Below are 16,171 nucleotides of genomic sequence, written 5' to 3'. Positions count from 1 at the left end.
AAGTAGAAGAGTAGCATGTAGTACATAAAAGCTGAGCAGTTTGAGGATTGCTAGCCCGGAATGGTAAATTCTGGGAAAGAGCAACAGGCGAAAAATAAAGCTAAGCACTTCTAACACCCAGTATTGCAAAAAAAACTGAAAGGATTTTTTTTGATTTTGTTTTTACAGTCACTATACTTACTGGAAAGACAAAAGTAGAATTAAAAGCAAAATATAATAATATTTTATGTATTGCTTTAGTCAACATTGTTTCATTAAAGGTAGCTGTAGTTTGCACACCAACCTCATAGTTTTCTACCTCTCCATCTTCCACATCCAACTCAAAGCTGAAAGCTGGTCCAACCGCAGGTGGCACTGGAAGCACTGATCTACCATGAGAGCAAACAATCAAAAGATTCAGCACCTTGCTGAAGGAATGCACAGAAACATCTGGCAGAGGTAAGGTTACCTTACTGATCCCTCTCAAATCAGCAAGTTCTTAGAAACGGTAAAAATGTTAAGTTTGATGCGAATAATAGACAAGCAAGAGTCAAAGAAAAAGCTAATTCTGCCACTTTTTGATACTGGGAGTGCTGCCTTTTTAATTGAATATATGTTCCAGATGATACTTCTAACCAGGCTCAGAGTTATTACAAAACACTAACCTCTTGATTATAACACATTAAGGAGAGCTAAACCTGCCGTTCTGGCTTTAAATATATTTTATTTCTTTAAGTGGATAAAATACCAACAAAGAAAAGGAATTCTAAGTTTACTTAGCTCTTCAATACAAAAGCCCTGCAACTTCTGTAAGCCTAAAAACACACAATGAAGATAAATAGCATATACTACTGGACCAACTTCCATACTGAAGGCAAGCACAAATTCAACTCACACGCTTCTGGTTAAAGCAGGATTTCTTCAGAAAGAGAGGCTAGAGATATATTTTCCTGTGTTATTTTATTTTAATCTTATTTTTATTCAACGAGTGTTTCTACCACTGAGGATAGTACTGTGGGTCAAAATTTAATGCACAGACATACAAATCACAAATTCACAGCACTAAAATACACTAAAATCCCACTGAACTCATCAGGAATTACTGTGCCACAACATTTCATACTTATTTCCAGAACAGAAGAGAGTAATACGTATCATGTTATATACCCAAATCTCTCCCTTCCCCCTCTTCCCCTCCCCACCCCAAGAGTCTACCATAACACACTATGATTAATTCCTAAATGCTAACTGTCCTGAAATTTTTCCAGGAATGGCTAATCGGAGGTAAAGCAGAAATTCAACAGCTCTAAAAGATCAGCAGTTTAGCCTAACTGGAACACATCATAGAAAGCTTTCAGCCTTGTATTTCATAATTAAGAAGCAAACCAAAAGATTTATTTTGTAAGTGAAGGATCCTAGGACTTTATCCTACAGTCTAACCATGCCTCTGTAATAAGAGTATCAAAGAACAAAGTTTTGAAATGTGCTGAAGATTGTACAAAGAGTTCAGAAACAAAGAGGCTGGTGTGCCTCAAAAAAGGGTGAATGTTATTCGAAACAGGCTGAAGAGCTATATAGAAATGGAAGTTTTCCTCCTTTGTGGGACAGCTGAACTTTGCCTGCTTCTGGTAGAGTCCAACCATAGAACATCCCAAGACTTGTTGGAAGTCAAGTGACTTAATAGCCTACATGGAAGCAAATATACTTTGAACTTACAGCACGTAAGGTAATAGGCTGGGATGGTAAGGATGTGGTGGTACTGGCTGCTGTGTTCGGTATCTGCTGCGTCCTGTGAGCCTTCGAGGCATGAACGGTGGGTAAGGCTGCAAGAAAGAAGACAATAATCTTCAAATGGAACCTATGAAACTGGAACTTGTGTCCAGTTCTGGGCTTGCCAGAACACAACAGACATGGACATACTAAGGAGGGTTTAACAAAGGGTGACTAAGATGGGACCGGAGCATCTCATGTATGAGAGCTGCAACTGTTCAGCCTGGTGAAGACAAGGTTCAGGGGGATCTCATCGATGTGTACAAATAACTGAAGGGAGGGTGCAAAGAAGACAGAGCCAGGCTCTTCAGTGGTGCTCAGTGACAAGACCAGAGGCAATGGACACAAACTGAAACACAGGAGGCTCTGTCTGAACATCAGGAAACATTTGCTGCCCACTGAGTGGTGGAGTCTCCTTCCTTGGAGACCTTCAAAAGTTGCCTTGGGCAACCAGCTTTACCTGACCCTGCTTGAGTAGGGAGGTTGGACCAGATGACCTTCAGAGGTCCCTTCCAACCTCAACCAGTCTTTGAGTCTGTGATTCAACATTTTGTTTTCCTAATCACGAAATAAAATGAAACTTGAATACTGAAATCCACTTCAATAAAGCATTATTAAAAAAATCCAGCCTCTGCTCAAATACTAAAGAATCTCAGCCTCAGTTTGAAACAACGCTCACAAAACATACAATCATGCCATTCCATATGAAAAAGTGGTAATTCACAAACCCTAGCTAGCTCTTGTGTGACAGTCCACATGCAGGATGATTTGGGAAACAGGGCTTGAACTGCTGACTCCCTTCTAAATATAAAAGCCCAGGTTTTAGATCTGGTGCTGTTCCACAGACTTGTGCATGAGTGGCTGAGTAAATAAGCCTTTAAGAAGATTTTCAAAAAACCTCTTAAAAAAAACAAACCAACCCCTTAAGTGTTATGCAGTGGTGTATATTTACATTTATGTTACAGAAGGGCTGAAGCCTTTCAAGTATACGACGAGAGTTTAATCAGTACAATTTCTGCAGCTGGCCAACACCTAAAGAGACACTCAAGGCTAAAGCTTCAATGTACTATTTCCATGGATAAATCAGTGCTTTTTTTGCCATATTTATTTTTATTTGCATGCTAAGCTCTTTACCTGTAAATTGAAGTTTTCATTGTAAGTGCTCAGAATTCCTTGCATTACCTACTAACATGGGGACATGAATGGCTAAAAAATTTACACTTGAATTCCACTGTATTTCCCCAGGAATATCCAAAATACCATTTTTTTTTATAATTTTTAAAACTGAAATTCATGTACACTCATATCAAACTATATTTGAAGGCCTTGAGACTTTGGGGTTTTTTGAAACAAAGGACACTAGAAGTCTACTAACATGCACTTCTTCCGTGTTTGAAATCTAAGAAAATGCAAAAGCCCAACACCACCAAATGACTAGCCTAAACCCTCCCTTAATGTTATAATGGAAATATTAGTAATAGGTAGCCCATGTCATACATAAAATTTACATATGAATATAAACACACTGCAAAAAAGCATGGGTCATCTTCTTAAAAGCAAGGTCACAAACTAGACATATCAATTTTACTGCTTTTATGGATTCTGCAATCCAAAACCAGAAACTGTTGTATTCACTGAGTGAAGAGGAATCAGAAATGCAGCCATCCTACCATAATTTTAATAAAAATACAATTTCATAAAGATTCAGGATTGCTTTATAAAAGACCACGATTACTGGTAATACACCTCTATTCTACTCCCTAGTGATAAACAAACCACAGCTGAAGCATCAGGGAGGACAAATGCTACATAATCTGCAAAAAATGGTATTGTGCTCTTTATCTACTTTAAAGACTGAACCTGGAAATCAAGAAAGCCTCACACCAACCAAAATGTTTGTGATCAGACTGTAATTCATCTAGAAAAAATGCTGAATAAAACACAAGCCTTTATGAAAGTTCTTAAGTGCTTTTGTCTCCAGAGTGGCTCACAACGACTGAAAACTTCACTGAAAATCTGTACACCTTTAGTTTAACAGTGAGCTAAGTATTTAACGGTGGAGACTTATCTGAACCTTTATGAGGGCTGCAGCAAGCATCTAAGCAGGTTCAGTGATTTCAAAAACACTTAATTAAAGAGAAGTTATCTATATATCCTGTAGCCACGGGGCTTAAAATTTCATTCTCACTTAGAATTTTAAATCACAATATGCCTTAAAACCTTTTGTTAACTTTATGCACTGGTCAACTTAATGCAGTCTACATTACGGAAGCACTCTGTACCAAACACTTTGAAGAAGAGCGATTTCTAAAGCATTCTGGATTCTCTGACTTGTGGAAACACAACATACAATGAACAATTAGCTAGAAGTGACAGCAGCTTTTCTAAACTCCACTAATTAGTTTCTGCAGTAGAAATCCTGGTCTGTGTGGCAACATGGAATGCTTTCTAAATAACTGCTATGACACTCTGCAGGTAATATTATCAGTAATCATGTCCTGGTGTCATTAAGTTACCTTTGACTTGATTAAAACTGCTTATGCTACGCAGCTATAGCCAATAACAGAATACACTGCAAGAAATGCCACTTTTGAACATAATGTACCATAGAATAAACATCGTGTCAATGCAGAATGAACAATAATGTAACTCAGAAAACAATACTTACAACACCAAATGACACCTCCTGGTGTAAGGGATCATGGGTTAGGAATTGGAGAGGAGCTGAAGGAGGCAATGTTGGTGGATGGGCCGAAGGAGGGTATGTAAAACCTCCTACAGGAAGATGTTCTCCAAGCAGTTCCACTTCATTTTCTATCCTTTGAAGTGGCTAAAAGAAAAAAAAAGAGAGGCTTTCTTGCAATAAGGAAGATGCATTTTTCCTGAGTAAAAAACTGCAATCCTAGATGTATACTCTGAGCTGCTGTGGTCAATATTATAAGGCAACAAATAAATAAATGAAATTTACAGGTATAATTGTACTCAGTTTCACATAGTAACTCTGTGAATAATTCCTGTGTCATTAACACTACCAAAAAGCAAAGATAACACTACATTTGATGTAAATTCACCTTTTTGAGCTAGCCATGCTTATAGGCCAGGAATTTATACAAGCTAGCAAATACAGGAGTGGCTGTAATTTCCTGTGTCTTGTATTTTTCAGGAAAAATATTTGCTCTCCTTCTTGCCAGTCTGCTCTCACTGTACAACCGTGTGAGAGAAAAAAATAAACAGCCATAGACAAGAACTGAAAATGTGCCAAAAAATCTGAAAAGTGGAGAGGAAACATGGCAGGTCCAGTGGATTAAACTGCTGATGATATTGAACAATCAAGCAAAGGCTTTCCTAGGAGGATCATGCAAGCAGTCCTATCAAGGACATGCAGTCCAGAGGTTTCAGAAGTGTGAGATTCCAGTTCAGTATTGTAATCTAGTCAACTACAGTACATCAGTCAGGCCCAAAAGCACTCAAGAAATAACCACGAATTATCAATGTTTCATTAATATACCTTTCTCTTCCTGACTGATTTCCACCATTTCAAGAAATTCAGCTAAGAAAGCCTAACCAAAGGAATATTCCGTTTCCCTGCCATGCAAATCAAGCTTTAAACACAAGGTACTCTTAAACCATTAAGACACAAGTGTTTTGACAGAGCTAGAAGTTGACAGGCAAGCCTAGTCAGTAACCTAAGTAAGCAACCCAAGCTAAAAGCTGAGTTAAACCCCATGCATTTTCTAAAAGAAAGCCTTATAAAGATTACCACTGAAAACTATATTTTTCCAGCTGTTCTCACATCATCACAACACAGTGATTATCACCCTAAAAACACCTGAGGCACGGCATGGAGAAGTCTCAGCAGTGTCTGTAAATGACAAAGAAGCTGTTTTCTATTTCTTAGTGAAATACTGGCATCTTCTAGTCAAGAGGAGCAAATAAATGGACATGAGTATACAGATAACTTCACAGCAAGAGCTGTAGGCCACAACTGAAAGTCTGATCACCCCAAAATCCAACACAGAGTCACATTTTCTCATATTTGTCTTTATCACTAAGCCAAGTCTGCTTAAGCGAAGGCATCACTAACTCTCGTAAGTGGAAAAAGAGAAAAAAAACAAACCCAAAACAACAAAAAGGGAAAGGGATACTGAAGGCTTTTTAATGTCTGGACAACACAAGGTCATAATGTTCTAGGAAAAGCACTGATAATTTAAAAATTAACTAAGAATACAGAAAAAGCATGTAATGAATGCAACATTCTGTGCTTCCATCTCTCTCTGCTAAGCTTTTCTCTGAGACCACCACTGCACTACACGACCTCCTCTGGGCTCTCTTCTGCTTCCTGGGAAAGAAATACTCAAAGGAATGGTTGGTGAAGCAAATATATATCCTTTTAATAGAAGTAAACGCCTATGGAGAAACAGCTGATGAAATCTGCACAGAAACACTGTGAACTTTAAAACTGTTTTTCCATCTTCACACCAAGTCGTTACAGACTTCCTAAGGATGCACAGGTACAAAACCCCATTACTTTAAACAAAATCCTTCTGTTTCCTCACCCAGGTATTGAGTCCTACCAGTTGTACAGAGAGGTGGGTAAGAAGCTTTACTTACCGACCGTGACTGCTGTGCTTGAAAAGGAACAAACTGTCCTGGAGGAGGCAAGTGAGGAGGGTGGTGTGGAGAGATGTGAGGAGGATGCAATAGGAATGGGTCGCTAGAAATGAGGGGTGGAAATGCTGCATATGGTACAGGTAGGTGCTGGACTGAGCATGCCTGAAGCATCTGAAATAAAATGAAAACAACATATTTTTGTCTCTAGCACAAACATCCCCTATAGAACATTCTTTATTCTGTAAAGATATCACTAAAACAAAGCAGTTCTCTTGCCTCCCTGGAAAAGCCTCCACTGCATACTTAAATAGTAACTCATTCAAATACCCAGTGACTACTGCAGAACAGACTCTGGAAGTACCAAAATGTGACATCTGCTAGATGCAAAGTAACTGCCCCTTCTCAGAAGGTACAGTGGGAATTACGGTTTTCAATACTCCCAAGATTACAGAGACTTGTAAGTGATGAGCAGATACATTTGTCCTAGCTAATGTTATTTTCCTCATGTATTACCTTCAAGATGACATGCCGAAGCAATGGCCTTGCAACCATGTTAAGCTCTTTACGGAGCCAAGAGACTCCCAGCTGCCAAGACTGTGCTTTTAAAGCTCTGTTGCCCCACACACTAAAAGTAATTCCTAGGATCTGCTCAGTTCTGCACTTTGAGGTGAGTCCCATGATCTGAAGGCAGCTCCCTAAGTGACAGTCCTTTTTCTCTCCTCTTTGACATTCCTCACACAAAAGAAACTTTGGGCACTGAAGTCTGAACACTAAATGAACGCACTGCAAGGGAGCAGAAATGTGCTTTGTGGAAGTGTTCGGTTTTACTTCCAACTCTAGATACGGAGGAGCAAGAAAAACAGCATTCGCTTTTTCTTGCTTTTTGATCCATCATCAGCATGTCAGGCATTAATAAGACACCTGTTATCAAAACTTATGAAGAAAGAAAACCCAGCACTGACCTGCCATTTTTTCTTTTTAGTCATGTCACACAAAATATGTCGTGCATACTGACTGTAATGGCATAAAATGGTAGAGACATAGTTTAAAATCAGATTAAAGTAGTAGAGGTGGAACCATCACCTCAATTTACTGTGAATCAAACATAAATCCTTACATGCACTGAAAGAGTTGCAGGTTAATTTGATCTGACTACTGTTGTTTCTTAGATACTTCACCCTCAGTTACTAAGTCATTTTTTTAAAAAAGAAACACAACAGGCAAGTGCTTCTGTTATTAAAACACATTTTTTATTGTATTTAATTAACTGAACTTTTCTCTGAAATTGTTGAAGATGAAGTTGCAGGTAGAACACCACATAGTGTTCTTTAAAACAGAAGGCACTCTGAGGAACATATAAAAATATGTTGCATCCCAAGATTCTGTATGGTGAAGATGATCACCATAGCTCAAATATATGTTTGGAATGACCTGTGCTATGGCCATGGCACTTTTTAAGTTTGAGCAAATGAGACTGCATTATCTTTGAAGTGTAAAAAGATGAAAACTCCTTGTTTATTCATTCAGGCTTTTGAAAAACTTGTGCTGTTTGAACATATGCTTCCAAGAAGTGTTAAAACTGACAAAGGTATATCATGAACGACATTTGTTTATTTTATAGTTACATATGCAGTGAGAGAGACATATATTGTTGAAGTAACAAACATATACTGGGAAGTTCACAGATGAAACTGGTGAGGAGGTTGACATGCTGGAGGACAGGGCTGCCTTTCAGATGGACTTCTACAGGCTGGAGAAACTGTTTGACAGGAACCATGTGAAGTTCAAAGGCAAATGTGAAGTCTGGCACTGGAAGAGAATAACTCCATGGAGCAGGACATTTTGAGAGTGGTTGGTGAGCAGATTTGCAGGAATATAGGTTGAGTTCTCGTGCACATGTCAGTACAAGAACACAAGAGCCACAGCATACTCCTGCAGGCCTGCTGTGTGCTGAGCGGCATTACCAGCAATGTTGAGTGGTGGGTCCAATGAAGTGATTCCACACCTCCACTGAGACCTTGTGAAACTGTATCTCAAGTCCTGAGTTCAGTTTTGGCCTCTCCAGTGACAAAGAAAGACACTGACATACTGAAATAAGTCCACTGAAACAGCAGCATGATGCCCACAAACTTGGAGCACACTGCATAAAAGAGGCTGCAGAACTCATTTGTTCTGCTTTAGAAAAATAAGCAAAGACTTTACCATTGCCTTCAGCTATTTCATGAAAGCAGATATGCATAACCTGACTACCTCAGAGAAGGATGAAGGACCAGTGCAACCAAGCTGCAGCAAAGAAAATTCAACCAGATACACAAAAGAAAATCTTCACCACAAGGATAATCCAACACTGGAGCTGAGGCTTTAGAGGGGTTGTGAGTTCTCCTCTCAACAGGTGACCTTCAGAGCCCCTCCTAACTTACACTATTCATCAATTCTGTGACGTAACAGAAGAAAGCATAGAGTCTGCCTGCTGATCCTACATAAACTCAACCTTAATTCTCTATAATCACTTGTACAGTATCCAGTCTCTTAACACACTTGATTAACTGTTGTACATTCAGTCCAAACAACCTGGTTAGAGCTTTACTCCTGTGTATTGAATATTAAAGGACAGCTGTATTGCTGAATTCTAAAACATTTTATGAATTACACAGGTAATATACCTGTTCAAAGCAGGGGGTAAGATTATTAGTGTCTGTTGTTTGTATTTCTCTAAGACCCAGAGTAATTTTAGCTTTTTCTCTGCTGTTACTTTTTAGGACATGTCGCCCTTTTTCCTTTCTGAATTCATTATGCAAGTACTGTTCTAATCTCTGTGTAGCCAGTCTGAGATTGCTTTGCTTCACTAACACCACCACTGAACAGAAGAAAACTGTTGTCTCTCTTCATTCTGTCTCAGCGGCACACATTGACTCATGTAACAGATCTTCTTGCATTTGAAAAGTAAGGGGAAATATTGCCCACAAATACTCCAGACTGGCCAGCAGTATGATGCAGACCTTGTTGTCTGCAATAGACATTGGAGGGTATAAATGACACTCATGTGGATAAATACCTCCCAGACAAGACGAATGCACATTACACTCACTCTTCAACGAGCAGCTTACAGAAATAGGTGATCCCATCAATGGTTCTGTTACAATGTCACAGGCTTGTTCATGCCCTCAGGTCACAAAACATGCAACAGGAAAACTTCACTGCTGGCAAACACATAGCTGGCAGAGATGAGTGTTTGTATCAACACTGTAAACAGTGACTGGCACTATATATAGTATTTATGTATGATATTACAGATTTATGTTAGAAAAAGGAGGGGGAGAGGGGAAGCAAGCCTTCCAGTAGGTTCTGCAACTTTCATTTGTACTGCTGAAACTTCTCAAGGTACACTCTTCATCTCTGTGCCTGGTACCCCTTAATGGTGACATTTCCACAGAATGGTAGCATCAGAATGCTATGACCTGGAAAGAGGTTACCTCTGAGTTGATACATAAAAAATCCTGAGAAAACACTTCAAATTATCTCAAATTTAAATACGGCAAGTTAGTGAGTTAAGGCACTATATTTTGTTCAAGAGAAGCACAGAGACACATCATTATTAAAGAAAATTTTAAATTTTAATTCATTTTATGGGAGCATTTTGAGTAACAGAAGAGCCCTTCTCATCTTTAAAGTCATATCTTTCAGGATCTTACTACTTCTCAGAAGAAAACTGACTTTTGAATATCAGACCTTTTTGTATATACCCAATTCCTGAACAAGGTCTGTAAGGTAAGATTTTTTTCTAGGTAAGCTGCCTAATATAAACCTTAGAATCCTTCCTCTTACTATCTGAAAGAACGCAGAATAGCTGCTGCTAAGAAGTCATTTCATAAACTACCATTTAGTTTGAATTAAAAACATCAGGACTCTATCCTATAAACAGTCATACTGTATAAACACAGTGGGCAAGTACCATATGCTTACCAGCTCTAAGGTCACCACAATTTACCACAGGGGGACAAAATGGCTATTTCCAAGACAATTAAAGCCCCACAAAGGTCTAAGATTAAACATAATAACAGAGACCCACTTACTGGGGGAGGCACACTGCAAACTGGAAGGTGCTGCCCACTGAAAACAACTGAGCAGCCTGGGACCTGCTGCGTGCTGCAGGCTGGGATGTGCTGGCCTGTGCAAAGAGGTATCCCATGTGGAGCCACAGTGGTCACTGTGTACGAGACAGGAACTGTGCCCTGATGGATCTGCAGCAACAGGAAAAAAATTTTTCACGACTTACTGTAAACTCTTAACAGTGTTGTACAGCATACAGTGCAATGCGGGGTGCCATTCTGAAACGTAATAATAAAAAATGACCTCTCAAAATACCCTGAGGTATAAAACATCACCATGGAAGACCTCAGTTAGTCTAGAAACACTATCTGACCATGGATGGTGCCTGGAAGTTAGAGGAGGTGGGATGGAAAAACAGTTTATCCAGCCTGGTTGTGATGTGATCTTGCTGCATAAAGGAAGAACACAATTTGAATTTTTGAGATGCTGCAGCAGTAAAATCATTCACCAACATGTAAGGCTGTGAGATGGCTTGAATGGAGTCAGCTTCAAACCTTGCACTTGGTCCCAAACACAAATGCTTCCCTACTGAGATATGCTCTGCATGCATAATCAAACACACCTGCACTGAACGCAAACCAGCTTTTAAGCAGGGCTGTTGAAGTCACATTCCAAGCACACGCAGTTTGGGAAGTGGATGTCCAGATAACCAGCTCTAGTTCCCAGATCATGACTGTGTAGCAACTAATGTACTTTTGCTGCTGCTGATTTGATGATTTAACAAACAACAAAGGTTACCTCAACAGAATCAAGGAATCAACTAGGTTGGAAAAGACTTTTAAGATCATTTAAGTCCAATCATTAACCTAACACTGCCAAGTCCACCACTAAACCATGACACTAAGGGCCACATCTGCACATCTTAAATTCCTCCAGGGATGATGATTCCACCAGTTCTGGGGCAGCCTGTTCCAACAGCTGACAGCCCTTCGGTGAGGAAAATGAAGAAATACCTTCCTGATATCCAGTCTAAAACTCCCGTGGCACAGCTTGAGGCTGTTTCTTCTTGTCCTATCCCTTGTTCCTTGGGAGAAGAGACCAGCCACCTCCTGGCTCCATCTTCCTTTCAGGCAGTTGTAGAGAGCGATAAAGTTCCCCCCTGAGCCTTCTCTTCTCTAGAGTAAACCCCCCCAGTTCCCTCAGCTGTTCCTCTTCAGACTTGTGCTTCAGGCCCTTCACAAGCCTGCTGCCCTTCCCTGTACCTGCTCCAGCACCTCTTGTAGTGAGGAGCACAAAACTTCTATTACAGGTTTTCCATTTCAGAATTTTATGCCAACTGCTGTTGCAGAGAGAAACTGATTATTTTCTGGACCAACCACATATCTCATTTTTCACGGAATTTAAGGAGGAGTTGATTAGGCTTGGACAGCTAACTTAGTTATGCAACAATATTATCGTGAGCTTTGCTATTGTGTAGACAACCCATTATATGCATCAGAAATTTTACTTCTAAATATTGCATTTTAGCCATTTAAACACTACTAAGCTAAGGAAAGGTATTTCATGTGAAATGGAATACATTCTTAACTATTTTATCACACCTTTATTGCATTAACGTAGCTTCAGAAACCTCTGTTCTCTGAAACGCTCACCTGATCATGAATGTCAACCATCACTGCATTCTGCTGTGGTGGGTGAGCTGCTGGGTGCAACAGACGAGGAGATACATTCGGTGGACGAAAGGCTCGAGGCTCTTCTATTGCCTGCTGCTGCCCATAAGAGAGATGGTGATAGTTTTCATCCTGGCTAATGGAATTATGTCTAGACAAACGATCCCTCCTTGTTCTCTGACGTCGAACTGGAGGACTGGAAATGCATTAAAAAAATTAGAGATTATATAAATGACACAAATCCTTCTTAATAACTAAAACCACAAGAGTAGTTGTTTTTTTTTTTACACTGAAGAATTTTACTGAACAGGTTTATTAGATTGGAATAAAACTTCTTAATGGCAAAACTACTAAAAGCCTTAGAGATGACACTTTTTTTCAGCATAGAGGTGCTTAATGGAGTAGCTTAATGCTGTAAATGACATCAGCAGGACAACTTTTACAAAAATATTAACCTGTTTAAAAAAAAAAAGGGCACTTGAATTGACAAAACATGTGCTCAAAAGTCAAGACGACAAAATTTTAAGACATTTCTGTGAATTCAGTCTAGGTGAAAAGCCTTCATTACATGATCGCAGAATTCCAGAGGGTCCTTGCTCCACCTAGGGCATAGAATGGTTGCTCATTTAGTGATGGTGACAAAGCAGCAGACTGAAGAAACAAATCCATTTTCGAGCTGTCACTGGTCATTCCTCATGTAGTTCTGTCCAGATGATCCCGGGAAATTGTGACTGTGGTAATCTTTCGGAGTGGAGAGCAGTCACATAGATGGATTTAGACCAGAGCATCCACTTCTGAGCAACTGATCTATAGGTATAGGATTTAATTATATATTCTATTATGATGTATATAATTGTGTGTATCTTCTGAGCAGAGCTGCTGCTATCTTAAGCTTAGACTCCTGAGACCAGCAGCTCAGGTTCAACACTCAGAATAATGATGCACACAAAAGTACCAAACTCACTATGAGATGTTCTGATCAAGTCAGGTCTCAGTTATTTGGAAAGGGGAAGAACTGAAAGCACAAAAACCATCCTCCATTACTTTCAATACAAGCCTTCCCATCTCCACAACACATATAATACAGGTCCCAGAGGCAACAGCCAACTAAAGAAAGCTACATAGGACAAATGGTTTTACACTTTTGTAACAGGCTGGAGGAACCAAACTACACTGAAGAAAGGAGGGAGGAAGAAGAAAGGAAGGAGGACAAGTATTTGGAGATGTGATCTTGTCTTCTCCAACAGTATGTGGAAGAGAAAACAGCAGTTTTCACTCTTACTATTCCCATAACTATTACAAAAACCCAAACCAAACCAAACCCCTGAAACCTGTTGGTAAATTCCAGACATTCTTAAGGCCAACTTTCATGCTGCGTTGAACAGATACCCTCTGTGGAAGGGGGAGCATATTACTAGCTATTCAGATGCTACTCTGGCTACATGATAAGATGTCTCAAGCCACTGTTCTGCTCTATTTCACAGGGATCTATCTTATGCCATTACTGCCTGAGAACTGAAAAAATGCTCATTCACAGCAGGTCAGACAGAAGGCATAACATCAGACTGACACAGGCCATTCTTAAAATAAACAAACAACAAATGTACAGTCTTTTTATCTTCACGAATTACCATGAACATACAAGCTGTGCTTTCTTCTAAGCACCAAAAAGGCATATTTAACCTTACTAACGTACTTGCTTTAATCTCAGTCTACTTTCCCACACTTTTTCTTACACTCTCCATCTCTGTACTACTGATACACCTGCTACCTTCTCGTTAAACTGGTATGTAAGTTTTCTAACCACACAGCTATTAATGCAAAAAGATGTTCTACTTTTTTGAGTATTAAGGTTGCTTTAAAGTTGCTATTTCCTGCTATGAAACAGGAATGCTCTGAATACTTTAACATAAAATGTCTATGCAAGGACTTTTGTTTGGAAAAGCTGCAGGGATAGAGGGAAGTTGCAAAAAACAGACCCAATGCTTTGTAAGAACAGAAGTTCTCTAACTGCCCCTAGCACTTAGACCAAGTAGCTTCTCATAAAACTATTCCTACTGCTGTCTTTCCTCAAAGTCTGGCTTTACTTTTCTATGAACCCCCAATGATGAGGAAGCAGCCAGCAAAAGCTGGGATTACTTCTGGAGTGAGAGAAGTGAGACGGATCCTCTTGAAAAAAGGAAGTGTTTGTTTTTGTGCTTTTGGGATGTGTTTCTTTGTGGTTTTTTTTTGTTTTGGTTTGATTTTTTTTTGTTATTGTTTGCTTGTTTTTCCCTTGCAGAATTACAAAGAAACTACTTTTAATTCAGAAAAATTCAGAGCATCCAGATACATAGCTCTACAAGCTTCTCAAATGATTGGAAACTACTCCAGTAGAATTGTCAAGACATGGGACTAAAAATATTACTTAACATCAGTAAGTAACTTGTGCTTGAAGTCCTTAATACCCACAAAAACCATAGCTTCCAATTTTACACGCACAGTACAAACTTGGTAAATGATTGGTTAAAACAAAGACAGGATGGAAGTGGTGGAAAACTGCAGGCATTCCTACCCTGAGGCAAGAAGAGCCATCTAAAGGTACCCAGAACTGCAGTTAGTGTTTGCACATCTTAGCATTTCCTGACAAGGGTCATTTCTTTACAGCAACATAGTCTTACAAGTCCTTTAGTTCAGAATTACATTCAAGACAAGGAAGAAAGGAAGCACAGAAAAAGGTGAGGCACAGCAATAGCACAGATTTCCCCATTTCACAATGACTAATAAAGGTAAGTTGGAAGGGCCTCCTCTGTTTCATACAGGCATGCATTATGTTTTTACATTCATAATTTATCTGTATCGTAAGTAGTTGGACAAAAATAACATTATTTCTGCAAATTCATACCAGAAGCCTACTTTTCTAAACACAGTGTTTATATGCTTAAAAAGAATCTGAAAAAAAAAATCCCACAATGAATTTGGGCACTCTTTTGCTAGCCACAGTACAAACCCCCTAACACAAAAGAGATAATGTCTGAGTAGTAACCCAGACAATGAAAAAAATCCAGATGATAAAAACCAGCACAGCCTGTGATGACCAACAGGAGTGAACTGGCAGGACAACAGTTAATGCTGGTGACGGTGGGTCAGCGTGATGTCCACACCACATAACACTGCAGAGCTTTTCTTTGCACGTGCCCTAGTCTGTTCCCTTGAGCTGAATGACCATTTACAACTGGAGTGCACCTTTCATCTTACCTTCATCTGAGAAACTCTAAGACCAGTCTGTGATCGAAGGAGAGAAAACAAGGCAGAGAAAAGGGGAAACTGGCTTCAAAAGCACATGCATAACCTCATCTAAAGCATTAACAACAGATGGACTCACAATGATCTCAAGGAATCACGATCTGCTCCATGAGAATCATTATTAGTTTTTATATGGCCCCAGAGCATTCTAAGACTCAAAAAGACTCCTGGAAAATGAGAGTCACATATGTGTTGTTTGCCTTATCGATCTTGTTTCAGGAGAGGAGACTGGCTGCAGTACTATCCTGGAACTGATCTAGAGCCAACTCAGATGCGACAGTGCAACCAAGCTAAATACATGCTCTGATAAAGCACAGGGGAACATTAATCTTCTGCACATCTCATTCTTTTCCTCCATCCCACAGTACATCTGAACTGTCGAGATTCAGCTGCTTGGCATTTACCTTGTTATGCACTATATTCACTCTGCAGGAGACATTAATGAACATTGCAAAGAAATTTAGGTAGGCTGGCTGGACATCAAAAGAAGTCAAATACAGCAAGTTCTAGGCATCTCAGTTCAAACCATTTTAAGGTTAAAACTACTGTGGATTAAATTTAGTTTGCCAATGACACCAAGCTGTGTGGTTCGGTTGATACGCTGGAGGGAAGGAATGCCATCCAGAGGGACCTCGACACGCTTGTAAGGTGGGCTGATGCCAACCTTATGAAGTTTAACCATGACAAGTGCAAGGTCCTATACCCGGGTCAGAGCAATCCCAGGCACAGCTACAGGTTGGGCAGGGGGGTGTTGGTTGATGAGAAAATGAACATGAGCTGGCTTCAGGGTGCGCTCGCAGCCCAGA

At 39.7% G+C, this 16,171-nt stretch overlaps 1 protein-coding gene across 3 annotated transcripts in view; it reads right to left on the bottom strand.

Annotated features, from left to right (window-relative positions):
* The window catches only part of RNF38 (ring finger protein 38), an 82,538-nt gene that overhangs the window by 10,893 nt on the left and 55,474 nt on the right, over positions 1-16,171 (bottom strand). For all 3 annotated transcript variants that reach the window (XM_057414266.1, XM_057414267.1, XM_057414268.1), the window contains 6 exons: positions 12,063-12,276; positions 10,434-10,601; positions 6,361-6,531; positions 4,418-4,579; positions 1,696-1,802; positions 284-368 (listed from right to left, as the gene is read on the bottom strand). In XM_057414266.1, the coding sequence (XP_057270249.1) occupies positions 284-368; positions 1,696-1,802; positions 4,418-4,579; positions 6,361-6,531; positions 10,434-10,601; positions 12,063-12,276 (907 nt within the window). The remainder of the gene's footprint in view (positions 1-283; positions 369-1,695; positions 1,803-4,417; positions 4,580-6,360; positions 6,532-10,433; positions 10,602-12,062; positions 12,277-16,171) is intronic.

The sequence above is a fragment of the Pezoporus wallicus genome, unplaced genomic scaffold (assembly GCF_028554395.1).
Source record: "Pezoporus wallicus isolate ANWC-B61680 ecotype Strahan unplaced genomic scaffold, APGP_CSIRO_Pwel_v1 contig_4830, whole genome shotgun sequence".
NCBI classification, from domain to species: Eukaryota; Metazoa; Chordata; class Aves; order Psittaciformes; family Psittacidae; genus Pezoporus; species Pezoporus wallicus.
The sequence above is the reverse complement of the archived record's forward strand: the minus strand, read 5'-3'. Positions and strand labels throughout refer to the sequence as shown.